The sequence below is a fragment of the Oncorhynchus mykiss genome, chromosome 29 (genome assembly GCF_057628025.1).
Source record: "Oncorhynchus mykiss isolate SJ-2025 chromosome 29, ASM5762802v1, whole genome shotgun sequence".
NCBI lineage: Eukaryota > Metazoa > Chordata > Actinopteri > Salmoniformes > Salmonidae > Oncorhynchus > Oncorhynchus mykiss.
The window spans coordinates 41,371,600-41,395,982 of NC_143050.1; the positions used below are offsets into that span (position 1 = coordinate 41,371,600).

Here is a 24,383-nt window from a genome sequence, read left to right on the forward strand (position 1 = left end):
ATAGGGCTTTTCAGTCTCAAAACTGTGGGCGACGAAACAACGGAGCCCCATTCAATGTAGGGACTCAAAGTGGGCGGAGGGGCAATTATCATGTGAAGCTTGGCAAAAAGCAGCATGACTTTTTGACATAATTGTAATCCTAACCTTAATTTCCTTGTGACACACTGAGCTTCCAAACTCTGATTTAGACACAACTGACTGACCCAAATTATTATATTTACACTTTGTGAGGTTTAATCATGTTATGTTTTAAGCTGGTAGTATTTGCCATTCTGCTTTGCTGTGAAATGTACTGCCATGGTTTTCTCCTCCCTCTGCAGCAAGTTGCCACGTTGAAACAAAAAATTATACCTTTGTAAAATAAACTAGAACCCTAGAGATTTGAGCCCAGTAAGCAATGTTAGTATTTTTTACATTTTCATTTTTCTAAATTTGTGGTATGCTTTTCTAAATATCGTATTTCCCCATTAGAGTCCATCTCTTGCGGAAGTAAAAAATGGAATACTCTACATTGTGACACTTATACTTTAAGTTAACTGTTTTCTCCTTGTCTGCAATTGATGCTCAACTGGAGATGAAGGTGGACTTCATGAATTTCTCCATGTCTAAAGGGCTGCCTTTAAAATGACACATTTTGGGGATGGTAAGTGTTGAAAGTATTTTTAAAGATAATAAATGTTTATGGAAATCAAAGGTTTTTCATTAACTTGTCATGGGCTGTTTAGGCTATATTCTTACCCTTAGACACATTCTGGAATCTTTAGCTGTCTTACAAAATCATAGGTGGGGAAAGTAAAGATGAGCCACAAATCGTTTCCTATGAAAACAATGCAACAGTAAACATGTCGTCCCCCACAAATGATGCAGCTGATTGGTGGTGCTTCCTATCATTCAGAAGTTATGTAGCATGCTAAGGTGACAATGCCTGACATGGACGTTTCCCAGGTCCGTTGAATGTTCAAAATCAGTGTAAGAACACTTTTTAAAGCCAAAAAGGATAACATGATCAAACTTTCAAAATGAGTCATTTTTGGCTAGCCACAACAGTCAAGTAGCTAGCTAGGTAGCTGTTTAGCTTTCTAGCACATTCACTAAATAACAAGCTAGTTAGCTACCACATGTTATTGTCAAAATGTCAGAGTAGCTAGCAAGCAAGATATGCCGAATAAGTCTAAAAACCACGAGCGCAAAATTCAGATTTGACCATTCAGACAAGTGACATGTCCAGGAATCAGATTTGCATAGTATTGGACTGAAAACGCAACGTGGCTTGAAATATCTGATTCCATGTACTTTTTGCCTGTTCAGACTGCAGGAAAAAGAACAGATTCGAATCGGATATGCAAAATAAATTGGATTTGAGTCACTTCAAACTGTCAATGTGAGTACGGCTTTATTGATTTAAGTTCAAAACCAATATGCAGAGTGCACATACAACAACCTGAAGTGATTACGTAGCTACACTACCTCCTAGACGCACCGAGGTGCTAGTTTTCCCTAATGTCATTTACAACCACGGAAGTGACGCACATTTTTATGTGAACATCGGCCGGTGGGGACATTTTGAAATAAGTAGCTAGCTGGTATTCGTATGTGTGAATGGATTAAGGTTGACGTTGCAAGTGTATTATTTGTATGTCATACATAAATATATATGCATATATAAAAATAAGATGTCACAGAAGTCGGACACTGAAGAAACAAGCGTGTAACACCCGGTCCAAGGTAAGTTGCTAGCTAGCATGTTCGCCTGCATAGCTAGATACGCCGTCAGTGCTAACTGGCTAGCATACCATGGCTAGCTGAAGGAATGCGTTTTAAATCGAATCGTCACTAGCATAGCTAATGTTACGTCTCTTCCATTTTAGGTAGTTGGCTAACTACGTAGTTATCTGCCCAGCGGGTTCGTGCTAGTATAACAAATGCATGGATGACCATGTTTACAAATCACCCGTCCTTCCCCGCAACTGAATCCACTCGTCAAAAACAATCGATTTATGGGAAACTTGCAGCCTTTCTCAGTAGCGGCCCGCAATTCAGGGCGTTCCTGCATGTGGGCATTCCTGCATTGCGACCAAGCATCCCATTGGTTCCTGTATTAAAGCCCCTCCCCTCCTATTCACCAGCCATCTTCATGCTTGTGAGACACTTGATATTCAGGATTTCCCGTGATTGTCAATGCGATTAAAATGTTTCAAAAGAGAAATGCAAGTATTTGAGTTTTTCTGGAGCAAAGGACACTGTCTACCGGTGTCCTAGCTAGCTACCTGTTTCGTCCCACCAGCTGTGTACCGGAGTCCTAGCAAGCACACAGTGACCTTTGCTCCTGCCTGCCGAACACCTGCCCTCAGAACTGCAGGTTAAGTGGTGCACGACTGGCGGGGGTGAAAGACACTAGCTAGCTACAGTTCTAGCCCCCGCCTCTTCTTTTGTTGGGTTTATCGGCGGTTGTCATCCAACGTTACAGTACAGTAATGCCACCTACTGTACTTGAGCGTCCTAGCTTAAAAATGGACCAATACAAATATGAGGCATTCCTGCAGAATGCCCTGAATTACGGGCAGCACCCTTCGACCCCCCCCTACCCACACACACTAATCTAGCTACCTAGCCAGACAGCTAAGCTACCATTAGCCAGCTAGCAAAGAAGAAAAATAGCCAGCTTCCTTAGGCGTTTGAACCAAACAGTCTGTGTGAAGTTGCATTTCTTTGTGTGTGTGTGTGTGTATGTATGTATGTATGTATGTGTGTGTGTGTATAAAAATGCAGGAGACACATTTCAGTTGAATGCATTCAGTTATACAACTGACCAAGTATCACCTTTTCCCTAAATATATATGTATTGTTGTTCCAGGTGAGTTCCTGCCCAGGCCCACTCTTCTAAGACAGTCAGACCACGGGGCCCTACTCTCAACTAGCCTTAAGATGGCAGACACAGAGGAGTTTGTGGATGGCGAGAACCTTCCAGAGTGTCCTAAACAGGTGGGGTCAGCAGCTGCTTTTAGGGGGGAGCAGGGGGAGCCCTTTAAAACAGAGAGCACCACCAGCTTTCCACCAGGAGAAGAGTGGGACAGTCCCTTGCAGATGGAGGGTGAGCCCAGCCTGCTCTCCATGCCCTGCCTCATGAAGGAGCTAAGGAGAGACTCTCCAGAGTCCCAGCACGCCTCCACCAGCAGTGAAAAGCCCGCCTCAGGCCACGTCTACGAGAGCGACTCCTCCAACCCCTGTATGCTCTCGCCCTCCTCCAGTGGCCACCAGGCCGACTCAGACACACTCTCCTCTGGTGAGGAGGGAGCCGCCTCGCGGGCGTCAGGTGATGAGGGCACCATGGTGGCTGACACCGGGCTGGCAGCAGGGTGCCAAACGTCATCGTCAAGCAGGCAAAAGTCCCGGCGTTCACGTTCTGAAAGTGAGATGTCCACCAACACAATGGCAGCCAAGAAGAACCGCTGCCAGCCGGCTGTGGCAGGAGGAGCAGGCGGCGAGAAGCAGACCAACGGCCGGCTGGCTAAAGTCAAAGGTCACCGGAGCCAGAAGCACAAAGAGCGGATACGGCTGCTGAGGCAGAAGCGTGAGGCAGCGGCGAGGAAGAAGTACAACCTGCTGCAGGATAGCAGTACAAGTGACAGCGACCTCACCTGTGACTCTAGCACCTGCTCCTCTGAAGATGAGACATCAGGCGGCAAGACAATCACCACAGATATCCCAGGTAACAATCAACACCAGACACATTCACCCCAACCCACCCAGCGGTAATATTCACCACATGTATATCCCATGTTAAATACATTTACTACAGACATTCCAAGTAACCCACATTTAGCATACCATGAAGTAACAATCACTATACATTTGCTCCAGACATCACAGGTATAGTGCATTTGGAAAGTATTCAGACCCATTGACTTCCACATTTTGTTACATTACAGCCTTAGTCTAAAATGGATAGTTTTTTCTTTCTTCCTCACAATACCCCATAATGACAAAGCAAAAACTTTTTTCTTTTAGGAAATGGAAATTTTATAAATCAAAAAAAATATTACATTTACATAAGCATTCAGGCCCTTTACTCAGTACTTTGTTTGAGCGAATGTATTTAAAAAAAAAAACATTAATATTACATTTGCACAAGTATTCAGACGCTTTACTCAGTACTTTGTTGAAGCACCTTAGGCAGCGTTTACAGCCTCGAGTCTTCTTGGGTATGATGCTACAAGCTTGGCACACCTGTATTTGGGTTGTTTCTCCCATTCTTCTCTGTAGATCCTCTCAAGCTCTGTCAGGTTGGATGGGGAGCTGCACAGCTATTTTCAGGTCCCTCCAGAGATGTTCGATCGGGTTCAAGTCCGGGCTCTGGCTGACTCGATGACATTCAGAGACTTGTCCTGAAGCCACACCTGCATTGTCTGTGTGCTTACGGTCATTGTCTTGTTGGAAGCTGAACCTTTGCCCCAGTCTGAGGTCCTGAGCGCTCTGGAGCAGGTTTTCATCAATGATCTCACTGTACTTTGCTCTGTTCATCTTTCCCTCGATTCTGACTAGTGTCCCAGTCACTGCGGCTGAAAAACATCCCCACAGCATGATGCTGCCACCACCATGCTTCACCGTAGGGATGGTGCCAAGTTTCCTCTAGACCTGATACTTCGCATTTAAGCCAAAGAGTTCAATCTTGCTTTCATCAGACCAGAGAATCTTGTTTCTCATGTTCTGAGAGTCCTTTAGGTTCCATTTGGCAAACTCCAAGCGGTCTGTCATGTGCTTTTTACTCTGGAGTGGCTTCCGTCTGGCCACTCTACCATAAAGGCTTGATTTTTTGTCTTTCTGGAAGGTTCTCCCATCTCCACTGAAGACCTCTGGAGCTCTGTCAGAGTGACCGTTGTGTTCTTGGTCAAGGCCCTTCTCCCCAGGTGCTCGGTTTGGCCGGGCGGCCACCTCTAGGAAGAGTCTTGGTGGTTCCAAACTAGAGACGTGAAGTAACGATTGCTCCCAAGCCAATGCTGACTGACGCTTCTGGTTATTCATGTTTGCTCATCTGAAATGGATACTAGCACAGGCTTCACTGAGTGTTGAATGTTTTAATGACTGTTCCACTGTTTTAATTTGTCTCCATTCACCATGCCTTTTGAAGATTACAACACATCGCGTCTTCACCACGTAATCCACACGTCGGTAGTGTTCTTGTTGAACTGTGACTGTCGTTATTGGCATGTTGTGGGAATATAGACATCATTTATTGAGAATGTTACAATTGGGTTATTGTTTAGCCTCTAATTTGCTAGTTTGTTCTGTATATGACCTCACTGTGTGGTATTCACTGTGAGAACAGTGTGCAGCGGTAACCTTGTGACATAGTAGTAACCTTGTGACATAGTAGTATCTCAAAGCTGTGACATACCATAGTAGTAAATGTGTCATTCACGTTGAAGGCATACATAGTATTGCGTTGTTCCATTTGATTTCAATCACTTTTTGACCGCACATTATTTTGATTTGAACAAAACTTTCCATATTTATCCTTTGTATAAGTGGTCAGAAATTGAAGTTGACCCATTTTGCATACCCTACCCTACCACGAGACATCCATGTCTTAATCACTGGAAAAGGTAAAGGGTTGAGTTTGATATTTAAATGCATACCAACAGGTTTTTGTCAAACAAATTTGTAAAAACATGTATTTTTTAATCCTTTAACGTCAATTGCTATAATAAAAAAAACTCCCATGAAGAAAATTATTATTTATATATATATTATAATACACACACAGTTGAAGTCGGAAGTTTACATACACCTAAGTTGGAGTCATTAAAACTCGTTTATCAACCACTCTACAAATTTCTTGTTGCCAAAACTAGTTTGTTGTTAAGTTGGTTAGGACATCTACTTTGTACATGAGACAAGTAATTTTTCCAACAATTGTTTAGACAGATTATTTCACTTATAATTGGAACCACAATTCCAGTGTGTCAGAAGTTTACATACACGAAATTGACTGCCTTTAAACAGCTTGGAAAATTCCAGAAAATTATGTCATGGCTTTAGAAGCTTCTGATAGGCTAATTGACAACATTTGAGTCAATTGGAGGCGTACCTGTGGATGTATCTGAAGGCCTACCTTCAAACTCAGTGCCTCTTTGCTTGACATGAAAATAAATAAAGAATCAGCCAAGATCTGAGGAAGAAAATTGTAAACCTACACAATTCTGATTCATCCTTGGGAGCAATTTCCAAACGCCTGAAGGTATCACATTCATCTGTACAAACAATAGTACGCAAGTATAAACACCATGGGACCACGCAGCTGTCATACCGCTCAGGAAGGAGACGCGTTCTTTCTCCTAGAGATGAACGTACTTTGGTGCAAATCAATCCTAGAACAACAGTAAAGGACCTTGTAAAGATGCTGGAGAAAACAGGTTCAAAAGTATCCATATCCTCAGTAAAACGAGTCCTATATCAACATAACCTGAAAGGCTGCTCAGCAAGGAAGAAGCCACTGCTCCAAAACCGCCATAAAAAAGCCATAGGGTTTGCAACTGCACATGGGGACAAAGATCATAGTTTTTGGAGAAATGTCCTCTGGTCTCATGAAACAAAAATAGAACCGTTTGGCCATAATGACCATTTTGTGTTTGGAGGAAAAGGGGGGAGGCTTGCAAGCCAAAGAACACCATCCCAACCGTGAAGCACGGGGGTGTTAGCATCATGTTGTGGGTGTGCTTTGCTGCAGGAGGGACTGGTGTACTTCACAAAATAGATGGCATCATGAGGTAGGAGAATTGTGGATATATTGAAGCAACATCTCAAGAACTCAGTCAGGAAGTTAAAGCTTGGTCGCGAATGGGTCTTCCAAATGGACAATTTTTTTAATTGAACCTTTATTTAACCGGGTAGGCCGTTTGAGAACAAGTTCTCATTTACAACTGCGACCTGGCCAAGTTAAAGCAAAGCAGTGCGACACAAACAACACGTTTACATGGAATAAACAAAGTACAGTCAATAACACAAAGTCTATATACAGTGTGTGCAAATGGCGTGAGGAGGTAAGGCAAATAGGCCAAAGTAGCAAAGTAATTACAATTGAGCAAATTAACACTGGAGTGATAGATTTGCAGATGATGATGTGCAAGTAGAAATACTGGTGTGCAAAACAGTAAAAAACAATATGGGGATGAGGTAGGTAGATTGGATGGGTTGTGTACAGCTGCAGCGATTGGTTAGCTGCTCAGATAGCTGATGTTTAAAGTTAGTGGGGGAGATAAGTCTCCGAATTCGTTCCAGTCATTGGCAGCAGAGAACTGGAAGGAAAGGCGGCCAAAAGAGGTGTTGGCGTTGGGGATGACCAGTGAGATATACCTGCTGGAGCACGTGCTACGGGTGGGTGTTATCGTGACCAGTGAGCTGAGATAAGGCGGAGCTTTACCTAGCAAAGCCTTATAGATGACCTGGAGCCAGTGGGTCTGGCGACAAATATGTAGTGAGGGCAATGACCCCAAGCATACTTTCAAAGTTGTGGCAAACTGGCTTAAGGACAACAAAGTCAAGGTATTGGAGTGGCCATCACGAAGCCCTAACCTCAATCCTATAGAATATTTGTGGACACAACTGAAAATGCGTGTGCGAGCAAGGAGGCCTACAAACCTGACTCAGTTATACCAGCTCTGTCAGGAGGAATGGGCCAAAATTCACCCAGCTTATTGTGGGAAGCTTGTGGAAGGCTACCTGAAACGTTTGACCCAAGTTAAACAATTTATAGGCAATGCTACCAAATACTAATTGAGTGTATGTAAACTTCTGACCCACTGGAAATGTGATGAAAGAAATAAAAGCTGAAATAAGTCATTCTCTCTGCTATTATTCTGATATTTCACATTCTAAAAATAAAGTAGTCAGCCTAACTGACCGAAGACAGGGAATTTTTACTTGGATTAAATGTCAGGAATTGTGAAGTACTGAGTTTACATGTATTTGGCTAAGGTGTATGTGAACTTCCGACTTCAACTGCATGTTGCGTGTGTGTGTGTGTGTGTGTGTATATATATATATCGTTTCTCCCACAATGGTGTAGTTTAGACTGTATTTTGCATAAGGTGAGTTTTGTGTTGTGCCTACCATCAGCAGAGACAAAGCATTCTCTTGAATATGGGGTAGGTATATTTCAATCATAGAATTGACATATCCCTTCAGACTGCTGCAAAAGGATTGTTAAATTCCAATTACTACCACAAAGATGGCTGCTGGTCCAGCCACCATCGAATGTCAACATAAATAGAGGTCTACTCTATTGCCTATATTTCTATTTCAATGGGTTTCCTATGGAAGATTGACAGTATAATGTAAAACCTCTATGTGATCATTTGAAAGTTGAAATGTCAATTCTATTCCCATTTCAGTACATTTATCAGCCAAAACACGACACCCACCCTGTATTCAAGAGCATGCTGTTTCTCAAACAATGGCAAGCACAACACAAACACTTCAAATCATGTAAAATAGGGTCTAAGGTAGAGAACTACCGATAAACAACTGAGCTCATATATCGGGCCGATATTGGCCTTTTCTAGTCTAATGCCGAGGAATATCTGGCTCGGAAAATCAGCAGCAAGCTAGCTCATTCTCCAAAAGAAAGGTTCGGTATTGCGAACTGAATTTAACCAAAATTAAAGTAACCAAAATTAAACTCCTGTTGCAAATATTAGTTAATTTGCCAATCAGGCTTGTGTCGACGTGCCCCGACATGCATGCAATAAGCTAGCCAGCTATCTAGCAAAGCAGACAGCTATGCGATCTGTTAGCAAATATTACGATAACTAACCCTTTAATTTGTGTTGTTGGCTAGCTTGCTATATTAGCTACCTTGCTGGTTAGATAAACATGATGCTATGAGCTAATTGCCAATGTAACTAGCTAACGTTAGTTGGTTAGTTATCATTTTGAGCATGCACCATTTTCAGCAACAAGCCATCTGACTTGCACTGTAAGGTTAGCTATTTCCTGGTGTGCTGATTTGACTAGCCGCAATTGTATCCGTGAATTGAAAAGTCGGATTAGATTGCTATAATAGGGAAATGCGTGTTTTAATATGCCCAAATAAAGGTTAGCAATGGGTTTAGCTACGTAAAGAATATTCCTGCATGTTTATGGAGCAAGAAAGCTGTAGACCAGCGTGTGTCTGAGTACTCACTTCTCAAACCATGGGCAGATTTGAGTAATTCAGACAGAACGTGCATTGTTTTCATTTTTTTTCCTCCTCTCCTTGTTAGATATTATGCAAATGTTATGGCTTGGTAGCAAATTTCATCGCCGTTGATCTAGTTCTCATAGTACCTGGAAACAGCAGCACGTGATATTAGCGATGGAGGGAGATGTGAAAGGGAGCGGAGTTACACTCTATCCAATCGTAGCCGTAGGATGAAGTTACAACCTGCCCATTTCTTGACAGATAGCTGAACTAGCGAATTTCGTCCTGGCAGCTGTTTAGAGATGCGTCCTGACAGTTACATTTTTATTAAAAAAATTAAATCACGGAAAATGACAAACTAGTTTCATACGCATCCGTGATCACAAATAATGACGTTACATAGGACCCATTTGCTTTGAATATATGTTATTTTATGTTCTCAAACTAATAGCAGTGCCTATATAATGTCCTTCCATACAGGCGTGATATGCTGGAGTGATGCTTCTATAACAAATGTTGGCTAGTAAGTCCCAAATGGAAAGCGAACAGATTGTTTGTCATCCTTAGCACCATAGACTCCACTGATCAGCCAGAACAAGCTCAATAACTCAATGCATGCACACGCTCTTATTGAATGGGCATTCACCTGTATTGTGAGTAGGCCTATGCCATCTTAATTTATTTAGGTCATCAAGAGATTTACCATTCAGATAAAATTATTACCGTTATGTCGTTAGATTGGTTACACTTATTTTTTTATTAAATTGATGCATTATAATTCATACATGACTGTATTCATTTTCTAATTTAATGATTTTGAAATCGACCTAAAATATTGGCCATCTTGACCCCCCCCCCAAAAAAAAAAATCGGTATCTGCATCAGCCTTAAAAAAAAATCCATATTGGTCATTCTCTAGTCTAAGCTACAACAAATGTGAAAAATTCAGAGTTGATGTAAAAGGTCAAATGTAAAAATAAAAATAAATTATTAAACATTTGTAAAAAATAGTTTGACAACCCTGTTTGTAAGCTTTTATATTAAACTCAACTATTTACCTTTTCCAGTGATGAAGACAGGGCTGTCTCATGGTAGTGGGGGTATGCAAAATGGGTCAGCTTTGAGCACCTCTCCTAAATGTTGTGGCATTCAGGTCCAAAAAGTTACTTTCTGGCGACTTCTATTATGGTCAAATATGTCTACCTTTGTTCAAATTTAAAAGGGGTGCGGTCAAAAGGGATTGAAATCAAATGGAACCACCCTATTGTGATTTACTTCTCCCTGTCCTTTGTCATAGAGAGACTGATGCAGAATGGAATGAGATGTCTCCATCTTCCAGAGCCTTCCAGTAGTTCACCATGCCATTTTGCACTGGATTTCTAGCCTACCGTGCTGGTTGTGTTGAGGAACTGTTGAATTATTCAATTGTGGCCCTTCCAGTTTCCCCTGGGCGCCAGTCCAGTGTTGTACAGACAGAAGTAGCGCCTGTTTTCAGTGCAGTAGTTCTCGACGCAGCTGTTTTCATAGCTCTGGTTCTCGACGCAGCTGTTTTCATAGCTCTGGTTCTCGACGCAGCTGTTTTCATAGCTCTGGTTGACTGTTACAGCAGATGCTTCAAGTCTATCTAATAGGTTCTAATAAACACCTTTGTTGGCAATGCGGTGCCCATTTTTAGGAGATCCTTATGGGGTAGCAGGTAGCCTAACGGTTAAGAACGTTGGGCCAGTAATCAAAAGGTCGCTGGTTCGAATCCCCGAGCCGGCAAGGTGTAAAAATCTGCCATTCTGCCTTTGAGCAACAACAGCTGCTCTCCTGATTCTGAGGGGTTGGGTTAAATGTGGGAGACACAATTCGGTTGAATGCATTGTTGTGCAACTGAATAGGTATCCCGTTTCCCGTCCAATGATTGCACTAACTGCAGCATCTCGTCAAAGCTAGCAAAAAAATACAAAATCATAGACTCGGTTTATAGGCATTTTTTGAGTACACCATTTTAAGATTAATTATATTCTAGATTGTCACACATTGTCTTATTGATGTTTTATAAGTGACCCTTTGTCTTCCCTGTGACTTGATTTCCTGATAATTGGAGTGAATTGATAGATTTTTATTTGACAATTTAAAAAAGAAATAAAAATAACCACGTGGATACAATGGATTTAAAAATGGGTAGAGGATAACACAAAAATAGAATAATGTATTTCCATTGTCATACCTTTTTTGTATAGCTCAAACAGTTGTCAAGGAGGGCGGTCACATGTTCTAAAGCAGAGGATCACTGGTTCGAGCCTGGTATGGGGACAGGAACAGTGGAGGAAGCTAAACTTAGCAGCACACTGACGTTGGGTTCACAAATGAGTTCTTGAATTACAGAAACAATGTGTTGTTCAACTTCAATCAGTACAATGGGTCAAATATAAATTGCCCTAGTACTGACTTGCCCAGTTAAATAAAATAAACTGTAGATCAAATAAATATAATTATTGCTTTAAGCTCTTGACCTTTCATATTGAGTTTTTTTTTTCTTCTTCTTCTTCTGTTTCTTACTCTGGCATTCCATTGTTATCTCAATGATGTTGCTAGCTGGTGTATTACAGTTTTGGCGTATGGTATTACTCAGTGTTTTGTTTTGTTTTTGTATTACTATGATCAGGGCACCCTTGAATGAGACCCTGGTCTCAATGGGTTTTCCCTGAATAATAATAATAATAATAATAATAATAATAATAATAATAATAAAAAGTTGGCAGTGCGGTGACAAATTTATATTAATTTGAGGTAGCATTGTCCTTATTTAGACTGGGTTAAAGCACAGAAATAACATGGAGGTAGTGGTAAAATGCTTTGCCTGCTACTTGCCTGCTAGTGCTAGATCAAATAGGTCATATATCTTGCTTGTTTAAGTACATTTGACGTCCCAAGGTGGAATTTCAAAACCATGGTACTTTGTGGCTTGGTGCTTCATCTTTAATTATTGTATGCTGTAATTGTACCGTGCGTGTAGTTAGTTTCTTTATTTTATCGCCAAAACTATAGACGGTTAATCTTCAGTAAACACTTTCAATGAAGAGGTACAGCAACTCAATCTCCTAAAACACAAATTTCTGTCCAGAATGGATCTGTAGAACTCCATGTTATCAACCATTACTGCATTCCCTACACAGACCTGACTGCTACAACTGCATGAAAACGTAGTCCGTCATCAGCATGAAAATGTCGATCTGCACGTCAACAAAACTAAAAAAACAAATTTGTAATTTTTTTTATCAAACAAACAAAAACAGTCCACCAGCGTGCGTACATGAAAAGTACTACTGTGTTTCTTATGGCTTTGGCCTCAATGTCTTTAAAGCTGGCTTCTGCCGTGCAGCGGAGGGTTCCGGAGTGAGCGCTCGGATTCAGGGCCTGTTGGACAGCGGTGGCTCGTGGGACAGGAACAGCATTGGCAGCGTGCTGGAGGAAGCCATGACGCGCTTCGCCGTGATGCAGCAGCAGACCGAGGAGCGCTTCCGCGTCTGGATGGAGAAGCTGACGCGCCTCGACTCGGACGACAGCGGCGACTCATCCATCCACTCGAGCGACGCTCCTGTGCGGCACCGTCACAGGGCGCCACGCCCGTCACTGCCCAGCTCCTTCCTTCCCTCGTCGGAGTCGCAGGAGACAATGGCGGCGTACATGTTGGCCCAGGAGAACATCACCATGAGCAGCATGTCCCCCGATCCCCTCAACAACAACGTCCTGCCTGACGTAGTGCCAGTGGCCACCCAAAATGGAAACCCGGACATTTCCGACCCCGGGCTATTGAAAGTGGCTTGTTTGACTCATGGGCTGCATTAGTGCTGTATTTCCCGAATGGATAAAGTTCCATTACCATCACGCACACAGTGATGACTGCAGATGTGCTTATCTGATTTACAAATGTTATCGTTGATTTTAGTCACCAAGCCACCAATTCTACTGAAAGTCCATTATGTGCAGTATTCCATACTAGTTAACCCGGAGAGCATGGCTGTGCATTGCCTGTGTTTTTACATAAAGACTGTACAAGTACAAAAACAACACAATCAACCGCAGTTAGATACAGGTGATTACATTTGAATGGCACTCTAAAGTCCTCCATGCCTGCAGAACTTGAATCACTGTGATTCACTGCACTGAATCCATGTGAAATCTCTTAATGCGTTTTAAACAACTCAACGGAGCCAAATTACTTGTTTGTACTGCATAACATGCATCATTGACACGGACAATGCATATTTTATCGACAGAGACTGTCAAGTCAGGGCTCTCATTGTATTGCTTGCAGTATGGCCTATTCCAAAAGTATACATGTTTACCAGCTAACACACACACACACACACTGTGTCAGTTCGCACAAAAATGTGCATTACAGCACCCCAGACAACCAATTAGGCAGGGGGCTGCTTCATAGCATGTGCCTTGACATACTGAATTCATGCTGGGAATGAGAACGTTGTGAGGAATATCATACTGCCATTTTACTCAGAGCAACAGCCACTAGGTTAGGATTTGTAATTGATTAAATACTGCTCTACTAACAGTAAACATTCTGGAGAGAATTATATTCTTAACGCAATATACCCACTGCCCCATATGATTCCTTGAATTTGGATGTCCAACTCAGAACGTTGTTAAACTTTTATATGTAGGTAGAGTTGATGTCTCTTTTCACCTGAACAGCTGTTGTGGTGGCACTGATACTGTGAAAGATTAGGCCTAATACAGTGATAGCAGTTTTTTATTTGCAGATTGTGGGCCTTAGATGTGTTATCTTTTGTGTTGAACAAGAGATAAAATATCAATATTATTATTTTCATATCCTCAGTGGTTAGTAGGGCCGGAACGATACCTGTATCACAATATTTTTTCCATGGTAAAAAAAGAACACGAAGCAGATCAAACTCTTTGGTCCTTTAAAAAACTGCTGTAGATAAAATATTCTGTGCTATAGCTGGATGACAACATGTTTGTTTCTGACCTTAGTGCTGTTTTCCTAAATGTTAAATCTGCTTGGTTTTTTGTTTCCTTGCCACGATACTAATGCAATACTGGTATAGTCCCGGCCCTAGTAGTTAGGTGTTGGTTGTGTGTTTGTCTGCCAACCTGGCCTGTGCTTGAAGCAAACACAGCCTTTTTTAGACTAGTAGTTGTATTGATAATACTTGTATTATCAAACTGAAACCAGGTTTCACACTAACACAACAGAGTTTGGGTTCCAGAGTGGTAAAGCGTATGTTTGTTTACTGGTTCCTATATCGGCCTACATAAGATACAGGTGACAACGTGGCTTTTTCTGGTTCAGATCCTGTTGCTTGAGTCTGAACAACCTTCTCCAGTTTCTTTTAAAATAATAAAGATGGGGCCTCCCATGTGGCTCAGCGGTCTAATGCTGACCCCGGTCACCAGTGGAACAGTGTTTTCTCCGACACATTGGTGCAGCTGGCTTCCGGTTAAGCTGGTGGGTGTTAAGAAGAGCGGTTAGGCGGGTCACGTTTCGGAGGACGCATGACTCCACCTTCTCTCCTCTCCCGAGACCGTTGGGGAGTTGCAGCGATAAGACAAGATTGAAAAAGGGGGGTAAAAAAAAAGAAAAAAAGAAGAGGACTTCTTAAAACACTACACATTCAGGACAGCTAAAGGAACAAATCTGGAAGCACATTCAGTTGGGCTGTATCTTTTGGTGTATCGCAATTTGCAGATCAAAATGTACTGTGGAATATAGCGACAGTTATCAAATCCACAAGGTTTAAACTGCATTCATTTCTTACTGTTTGCTTGTGATCTTCGCTGTATGTCAGTGTCATATGTGTTCATATGCTCATGAATTGTAGTGATTGACATTCTTTGATACATTTTTTTTAACCTTTTATGTTAACAAGACTTTGTCCACCTTCCATCTCCTGCCTTTAATTTCATGGTGCACAGTTCATTTGATATATTTGGTTTGCTTTATTGTCTGGTATGGATCACAGTACTGTAAATGGTCTTCTATTTGTTTACCACAGTATTGTATCATGTCAGCATCTCACTGGAGAGCGAGCCCAGTTTTACAAGTGCATCAAATACCTTTATGGTTATTCTCCATTGAGGACAGGTATGTTTAACAAAGTGAGAATCTTGGTTTATATTAGTCATTTTTATCTTCATTAGGCCTAGTTATAGGGAGGGCCAAGAGTTGTTCCTGACCCTGTGATTCTGATCAGCCAGGAAAACTCTGGGCCCTTATCCTTTGGAGTGCCTGGCATCTGCTGTGAACCTGGTGCCCTTTTCTCTTGACTTGACTCCCATACGGCACTGTATGCACTCACAAATTATGCAGCCGAGATTCCTATTACAACAGGGATCGACAACAGGTAGGAGTGATTTTATTTTGGCCCCCTCAAAGTTTTTAATAAAGAATGTATGCGTACATAACATGAAGGACACATGCTCTTTCCATGACATAGCCACCCTTTGCCTTGACGGCTTTGCACACCTGGTCTGTTTATTTGAAGAATCTCAAATATAACACATATATTTTGATTTGTTTAACACTACATGATTACATGATTACATATGTGTTATGTCATAATTTTAATGTCTTCGCTAATTATTCTACAATGTAGAAAATAGTAAAAATATAGAAACTATTGAATTAGGTTTTCTAAAACTTTTGACCGGTAGTGTTTATATAAAACACAGTGCACTTGGAAAGTATTCAGACCCCTTCACATTGTTAGGTTACAGCCGCCTTCTAATTTTTGTATTTAAAAATAATAATAATTCTCAGTCTACATACAATACCCCATAATGACGAAGCAAAAAGTACTTAAAAAAACAACATCCTCTTCAGGTCCTCTCAAACTCTGTCAGGTTGGATGGGGAGTGTCTCTGCACAGCTATTTTCAGCTCTCTCCAGAGATGTTCAATCGGATTCAAGTCCAGACTCTGGCTCGGCCACTCAAGGATATTCAGAGACTTGTCCCAAAGCCACTCCTGCGTTGTCTTGGATATGTGCTTAGATATGTCCTGTTGGAAGGTGAACCTTTGCCCCAGTCTGAGGTCCTGAGCGTTCTGGAGCAGGTTTTCATTAAGGACCTCTCTGTACTTTGCTCCGTTCATCTTTCCCTCGATGCTGACTGGTCTCCTGCATCTGAAAAACAACCCCACCATGCTTTACCGTAGGGCTGGTATTGGCCGGGTGATGAGCGGGGCCTGGTTTCCTCCAGATGTGATGCATGGCATTCAGGCCAAAGAGTTCAATCTTGGTTTCATCAGATCAGAGCATCTTGTTTCTCATGGTCCAAGAGTCCTTTAGGTGCCTTTTGGCAAACTCAGTGGGCTGTCGTGCCTTTTACTGAGGAGTGGCTTCCGTCTGGCCACTCTACCATAAAGGCCTGGTTTGGTTGAGTGCTGCAGAGATGGTTGTCCTTCTGGAAGGTTCCCCTTCCTTCTGGAATGTTCTCCCATTCCCACAGCAATTCTGGAGCTCTGTCAGTATCACCATCGGGTTCTTGGTCACCTCCCTGACCAAGCCTCTTCTCCCCCGATTGCTTAGTTTGGCCGGGCAGCCAGCTCTAGCAAGAGTCATGGTGGTTCCAAGATTCTTCCATTTAAGAATAATGGAGGCTACTGCAAAATGCTGCAGGCATTTTTTGGTACCCTTCCCCAGATCTGTTCACGACACAATCCTGTCTTGGAGCTCTACGGACAATTCCTTTGACATCGTGGCTTGGTTTTTGCTCTGACATGCACTGTCAACTGTGTGACCTTATATAGACAGGTGTGTGCCTTTCTAAATAATGTCCAATTAATTGAATCAACCGCAGATGGACTCCAAGTTGTAGAAACATCTCAAGGATGATTAGTGGAAACAGGATGCACCTGAGCTCAATTTCGAGTCTCATAGCAACTGGTCTGAATACTTAAGTAAATTAGGTATTTAAAAAACAAAAATGTTATTCATTTTAGAATAAGGCTGTCACATAACAATGTGGAAAAAGTCCAGGAGTCTGAATACTTTCCGAAGGCACTGTATGAACTGTAACTCACTAAAATCTTTGAAATTGTTGCGTTTTTATGTTTTTGTTCTGTACATTTTCATCTCAAAGCAGTCTCGGACTGCCCGCTGACAGTGCTGCAATGATCTGTCGGATCCCGCTGGAATGCAGCCCTCAAGTGCAGGATTAGGTGGTGACGGGTCCCATCAGGGTCAGACAGCCAGGCAAGACCAGTCTATAGAGTTCAGGGGAATTTTACAGTATGTAACAATATCAGTGAATGATACAACGTTCCATCTTGACTTGATGGGTAGACCTACAGTAGCTACAAGACAGCAGCTTAAAGCTACAGTCTGGGATCTGGGAATAATGGTCAATTATTATTTTCAATTATTGAACCATTTGATTCTATTTTTGGGTAAAATTATGTATAAATGTACACCATGGTAATTCTTTGTCATGCCTTAATTTAAGAGGATCAGATGGTGACAGGGGTCTCCACAGGGTCAGGTAGCCAAGGAAGACCAGTCTGTGACGGAGCTGAGTTGAACGCAACACTTTTATTTTCTCTGTGAAGCAAACCCTGAACTCGCCAGATGCTTTTATTTTTTTAGGCGGCATGACAAACCACAAGTTGTTTTACAAACTGGTCAAGGGGTATTAGAGGCTTTTCCCGATGACACAAAACATGTAAAACAAAAACGTGAAGAAGACCTGGTAGAAGCTATCGATGATGATGACTGGATACAGATGTGTTTGAATGCCCAGTCATGTGCATATCATCTCAGTCATAGATTACTGCAGTTTAAGACCATCCTTAGAATGTAATATATGCCAGTGAAACTGAATTACATGCACTCAGAAATGTCATTCCTCTGCTGGAGATGTAAACACAAAAGGGGACATATTTGCATATGTTATGGTCTTGTGAAGGCTGGCTGAATTCTGGCAAAGAGTATGATCTTTTATCTCAGCATGTCTACAGATTCTCCCATCTCCCTGTTTTATTTTTTAATTTTTTTTTAAAAAAATTTAATTTTTTGCTTAGAAATGTTGATACTGGAGACCATCTGAAGAAACAGTGTAACCAAGCATTTATAGCGGCTAAGAAATGTATTACAAGATTAAGGGTCTACTGGGCAACTTTCATGAGGTCTGGATTACTTGTATTGAATACAGTACGACTAAAGGAGTCTGTATTGAAAATGTGCCCACGTCATGGAAGATACCTATTTCGGCAATCCCTAGCTGCTGGATTGCTCAGTCCTGGCCCTGGGTGTCTGCCATCCTGTGGGTTGTCACGTTGGCCTTGGCCTAAAACACCCTAAACCAATAATGAATGTTTCACTTAGATCCTAAACCTTAGTGGGGTGTGTTGGGTTGAGGTGCTGCAGGGTGGTGGACCACTAGCAACAGGACGGCGTGACATCGCTTTATTATGTGCAAAAAATGATGTAAAAAGAGCTCTATCGTACTATTAGGCCTATGAGATTAATTATTTTGAGAATTTGCTGTTTCTGGTTGTTAATGTATATTTGAGGTGTATGTGTTATGTCATTTTTTTTTACCTTTCACTTGGGAACAACAAAAAAATAAAGATGGGAACTGGTAAGGAACTTGTGTTGGGAGAGTTGAGTTATTGACTAGACTGGTGGAGGTCGAGTGTGCAGGCAGATGGGGCTGGCTGGTCAGTCTGGCTGAAATTTGATATAGAGGATGCCTAATAAAGAGAATCAAGTATTTTTTTTTCTAGAGATGATAAGTTGTTAGGCTATTGGTTAAAGGTGCAACACAATATTTATTATTGAATTACCTTTGATCTAATTCAGTCTTATTAATCACTTAAAAATGTTTCACGTTCTCTTACCTAGCTTGATGACTTTGGGCAATTTTGCTTACTTTTTGTTCTAAATAGAGCTGGCATATTGGATTGTGTAGAAATGCAGGAAATGAGCTTTAGAGGCCCAAAAAGAAACCTGCCAGGTTATGTCCCCCCACTCCTAAAACCAAACCCTGCATTTACAGCTGAGCAAAACAAAGGCAATTATTTAGGTCGAATAGTTAAATTATTACTAGCTTGTTAATTGTCTAGCAACAAAAATATTTACAACTGAAACGCATGGTCATTCAGTACTGCGCATGACAGGTGACATTAAGCAGTCAAGATCATTAATTAAAATATTGGAAGTTGTAGAATGTGGGTTTTTATGATGTATCTGATCCACTCAGTCATTCCATGTCTGAAATCCTATCGTGCGCTGTTATACTAGACCTACAAACAGTCTGCTCTAGACCTACAAACTGCTCTGCTACAGTTTTGTGTACCGTTACATAATCTGCCATGGGGGGCTGCAAGCAACTTGGTCTAACACTTATGATATTGTCAGTGGGGTTGTAACCTTTTCACAGGGAAAATGGCAAAGAATGCATTTGTGCTCATGGAGGTAGCTACGTCTGCTGCGAACACTGAAGTCTGCTAACGTGAGACCTCCTGAGAGACACCGTGATTTGAATAATGAAGTGTTTTCTGTTGTTTCTACAGACGGGCCTCCCGTAGTGGGCCACTATGATATTTCGGACACTGATTCTAACCAGGAGAGCTTAAGTGTGACTGTGGAGAGAGTGTGCCTGCGCCGGACAACCGTGATAACACATGAAAGGCTAAAAACACACAGGGACCAGGATATGGGAGCAAACTCTGGGGCAGTAAGAGTACAGCATCTGTGCTCTCTCTCAGCAGGTCAGTTACAAACTCGCTATATCACACTGAAATTTCCACCCTCTCCGGGATGACTTCCTGTATAATCCGCAGACAGTTTGACAGGCACAAGAAGATTGTTTAGGGCAACAAGTAGTGATAGGAACCAAACTCTCCGAGATGAAGACCTGGTAATATTGTCATAATGATGTAATTTCCTCCATCTCAAGCTCCATGACATAGATACGGTTGCATAGAACATTTTGTACTGTGCTCCGAAGGTTGGAAAGGGGAGATCTTTTGGAGTTTGAAGGAGAAATGACACCGTCTATCTGCTTGTCTTTTCCTTTCTGGCGCTCCAAATGCTGTTTTTCTTTTTGAGGTTGCCTTTTTCTTTTTCGTCTTGCTGTACATGTATTTCATAGCAATTCAGTTAGTCAATTGACATAGCTGTATACTGAACAAAAATATACATGCGACATGCAACAATTTTAACGATTTTACTGAGTTACAGTTCGTATGAAATCAGTCAATATAAATTCATTAATTCCCTAATCTATGGATTTCACGTGACTGGGCAAGGGCGCAGCCATGGATGGTCCAACGATGGGAGGGGGAGCCAGTCCCAGCCAATCAGAATTAGATTTTCCCCACATCAGCTGTCCGAGTGGTTGGTCTCAGATGATCCCGCATCTGAAGAAGCTGGGTGTGGAGGTCCTGGGCTGGCGTGGTTACAAATGGTCTGTGGTTATGAGGCCGGTTGGACGTTACTGCCAATTTCTCTAGTAGAGAAATCAACATTCAACTATCTGGCAACAGTTCTGATGGACATTCCTGCAGTCAGCATGCCAGTTGCATGCTCCCTCAACTTGAGACATCTGTGGCATTGTGTTGTGCTTCTACACCTGCATTGCTTGCTGTTTGGGGTTTTAGGCTAGGTTTCTGTACAGCACTTTGTGACATCATCTGATGCAAGAAGGGCTTTATAAATTGGATTGTGTGACTAAACAGCACATTTTAGAGTGGCCTTTTATTGTCCCAAGCACAAGGTGCAACTGTGTGATTATCATGCTGTTTAATCAGCTTCTTGATATGCCCCACCTGTCAAGTGGATGGATTAACTTGGCAAAGGATAAATGCTCACTAACAGGGATGTAAACAAGTTTGTCCACGAAATTTGAGCGAAGTAAGCTTTTTGTGCACATGGAAATTATTTCTGAGATCTTTTATTTCAGCTCAGGAAACATGGGACCAACACTTTACATGTTGCGTTTATATTTTTGTTCAGTATAAATTGACATAGATCGACTGCAATTTAGAGTAAACCAGATATTCGTGTCCATTAGACTTCCAGAAGAGGTGTGTGAACTGTATAATTTCAGTCTCCCCTAACTTCACAATTCATTTTGTTGTATTTGTTTTACTGGGGTGCAAAGCTCTACATGTCCCTTTGCATTCTAAAGTGTGTTGCATTGTTGTGTTGCAGGTCACATGGAGGCAGAACTGGCCAACAGGGAACCCCCTCAGCACAAGGGCCACATCAACATCCCCTCCTCAGACAGTGAGGTAGAAATAGTAGGAGTGCAAGAAAACGCAAGGTGAGTTCAGAAAGCTTAACTTACAACACACACTGAGGTCACATCTGCCTGCACTGCAAACACTACGAAACTGTAATCGTTATATGGTGTTTCTCTGAAACGTGTTCATGGTCATGCGACTGTTTTATTGCTGCAACAAAACTGTCATTATAGTTTTACTGTGTGACAACGTCAAGGAACTGGTGAACTGCAATGCATAGTTTGCACTTACCAAATCCTCAGTGTAATGTTGTTGCCCAAAGATTGATCTTACATTGCTCTAATGTCTTTGTTGTGTTATTGTGCTGCTTCTCTTAACAGATGTGCCCATCCCAGGGCCGGAGTGATCCAGAGCCTGTCCTCTGCCTGGAAACCCAACTCAGGGGAGCACTTCAACAACAGCACAAGGCAATCCTCCCAGCTCTGGACTACCGTGTCCCCCCAGCCCAACTGGGTGTCCCCTCCGGAGGTAGTGGACCTCACTCTGGATGAGGATACTAGACACAAATTCCTACTTTGAGCAACTTGTGCGCTGAAGACTTCCTTACACCCCTCTCCTCCTCCCCCACCACGGCGGAAGCCCTTCCTGAGTATTACAGCCACCACCTGTGACTCGTGGGAAGTGTCTCGAATGACACCCTATTTGGTCAAAAGAAGTGTGCTATATAGGGAATAGGGTGTCTTGAGATGCAGCCCCATGGACTCTTCTCTTCTTGCTGAGTGCTGTTTGTTTATAACCTATAAGCTATTTTAACTAAGGTGATTCCTGTTCGTTTTTAAAAAATATATAATAATCAGGAGGGCAAGACACTAGAGCAGGTGGAACCATAGAGACGTTTTACAGTAAAACACATAGCAATATTCTCCCTGTCCTGTACCTCATTCATCCCGGAGACTGTCGTGCGTACGTAAGTAGGCACTTTGTGTTCTGTCCGCTAGCTGTAACAAGACTTAAAAGCTGCTGCATGAGGGCGGGACAGGATCAGTGGCTTGAACCTGCTGCACTACAGACTGGTGACCTATTCTCCGACTGACTGGACTGGGATTTCAGTTGATACTAAATGGCAACTGGTACACTTTCTACAGCATGATCCGCCGGCCTGTGACAGGGCTTTGGTGGCTTGACCTGATTCATACATCTCGATAAGAGTCACTTTTTTAGGTGTTAGTATGTTAAGATTTGACCACTGGCTCCACACTCTCACTGGTCAAACTACCGTAATAATGTTGATTTTACCTTACTTCGCTTACAAAAATATATAGCCAATTATGTTTAATTTATACTATTGATAACTGTGCTGTCAGTGACTCGATGCCTTTAAGACCGTAGCTAAATCAAGTTCTAAGCTAGCTAGATAGGAAAAAAATACTATATATTCAAGGAAACAAACAGCATCACTGGTCTATGCTCAGTTCCTGTCTTTCTCTTTGAGTAGCTAGTGGTCAGACACACAGGACAAGATGAGTGCTGCAGTCCTGTTTGTACTTAAACAGTTGCTGCAGCTCTCTGACATAGCAGGTTATGTACAGTACTGTTACTGTAAGACAGGTCTGCTGGCTGTTGAGCCAGCCCGTTGCTATGGAGAACAGTCTGAAAGTGTCCCAGGTGTCATTCTGGTAGTCAGTGACTGTATGACCCTGCAGTGCTAACTGGATGCACTTATATGGATTGTGTGTATGTGTATCAGTGTGAATGAGATATCCCTCCTCCAAACTTTTCGAGACCCCCTTCTGACATCTGAGGAAATGTATCTTCCATTGAACATTAAAAAGCGAAGATTGCCTGAATGCCTTGGAATGTGAACTATTTTCTTTCAGAGTCATGTATATTCTCTTACCTTAAAGTGTGGCGGATTTTGCCGCCTCTACAAAAAAGTTATTTTAATAATAGATGTGAATTTAAGACGTAGATATTAACAAGGAAAGTACTGGTGAGTGTTGTGCCCATTTGGGGGCTTTATAGAGATACCTATTTAATGTACGAATTGTTTTAACCCTGATTCCTCAGGACTACCTGGTTCTCCTGTTTATTGTGTACTCATGCAGTACTTCAGGCTTGGTGAGACTGCAACCACGCCTAGTTAGTTTTTACCAATGATCTGGTATGAAACATCACATCCATTTGAACTGCATTAACCTCTTGGTCTCTATCTCTCTTTCCCTCATTAGAGGGTTATATTGAAGCATTTAATTCACTCCTGCTGGTCACAGAAAGGGAAAAGTCCTCGACACCAGGAACTGAACCAAAGTCTAATCAAATTTTTGTCAACGAAAGACTTAAAATCATTACAGACTTGTGATGTTTAAGCTTTTGACAGCTTTTATTTCCCTTTGCATGTATTAAATTATTTTGAGGTCTATGAATTTATTCTTACGTTGTTTAGTTGATTTCAACTTGAATGTGTTAACATCACCCTCCTTCCAGAGAAAAATACTGTGTAATTTAGATGATGACATGATTATGTTGGAATTTCAGTATCACCATGACGGTTTCTAACTGGCCAGTTTTCTCCACTGCATGCAGCTACCACTAAAATGTACCTTTTTTTATTCCAGACCTATTCTCTTGCATGCAACACCGCTAAGCCCATTCTTGTTGTGTAGCTCTTCATTATGATTATTGTTTGTCAGTTAAGACATTGCTCATACCTTTTAGGCTTAGTGGATTGCTTTCTGTAAGAAACTAGGGCAGCATCACTCAAGTAATGGTTGCGCGTTACATTTTTGTCCTCAAGTTAAACATTGTTTCAACCCGCTCTCAGTAATTTAACCCTTTTGTTCTGTTTAATTTATTTTACTGTCATTATTTTAAATTAACAAGAAATGAGAGTTAATATTTTGCAAGTCCCGGACTTCTTTGAAATGATGTCTGTAGAACAAAAAGGAAACTATTTTAAAACTAAATAAATAACGTATTAAGGACTGTGTTG

The 24,383-nt window shown here is 41.8% G+C and overlaps 1 protein-coding gene across 11 annotated transcripts; it reads left to right on the forward strand.

Moving 5' to 3' along the window:
• The first annotated feature begins 504 nt into the window (after window positions 1-504).
• LOC110509562 (protein ARK2N) lies at window positions 505-24,375 on the forward strand. Of its 11 annotated transcripts, XR_016493467.1 has the most exons (7): window positions 1,516-1,725; window positions 2,855-3,709; window positions 15,205-15,293; window positions 15,403-15,552; window positions 19,721-19,918; window positions 21,363-21,474; window positions 21,775-23,241. XR_016493467.1 is itself a non-coding variant. In XM_090227378.1 (5 exons), the coding sequence occupies exons 1-5, from the start codon at window positions 625-627 to the stop codon at window positions 21,971-21,973; spliced, it is 1,383 nt and encodes a 460-aa protein (XP_090083504.1). In that variant the 5' UTR covers window positions 505-624; the 3' UTR covers window positions 21,974-24,375. The 11 variants fall into 11 exon arrangements, 10 of the variants coding, with proteins under 10 accessions (XP_090083504.1, XP_090083507.1, XP_090083506.1 ...); XM_090227378.1 differs by lacking the exons at window positions 1,516-1,725; window positions 15,205-15,293; window positions 15,403-15,552 and adding an exon at window positions 505-643 and having other exon boundaries at window positions 21,775-24,375; XM_021590515.3 differs by lacking the exons at window positions 15,205-15,293; window positions 15,403-15,552 and having other exon boundaries at window positions 21,775-24,375.
• Window positions 24,376-24,383: the final 8 nt, after the last annotated feature.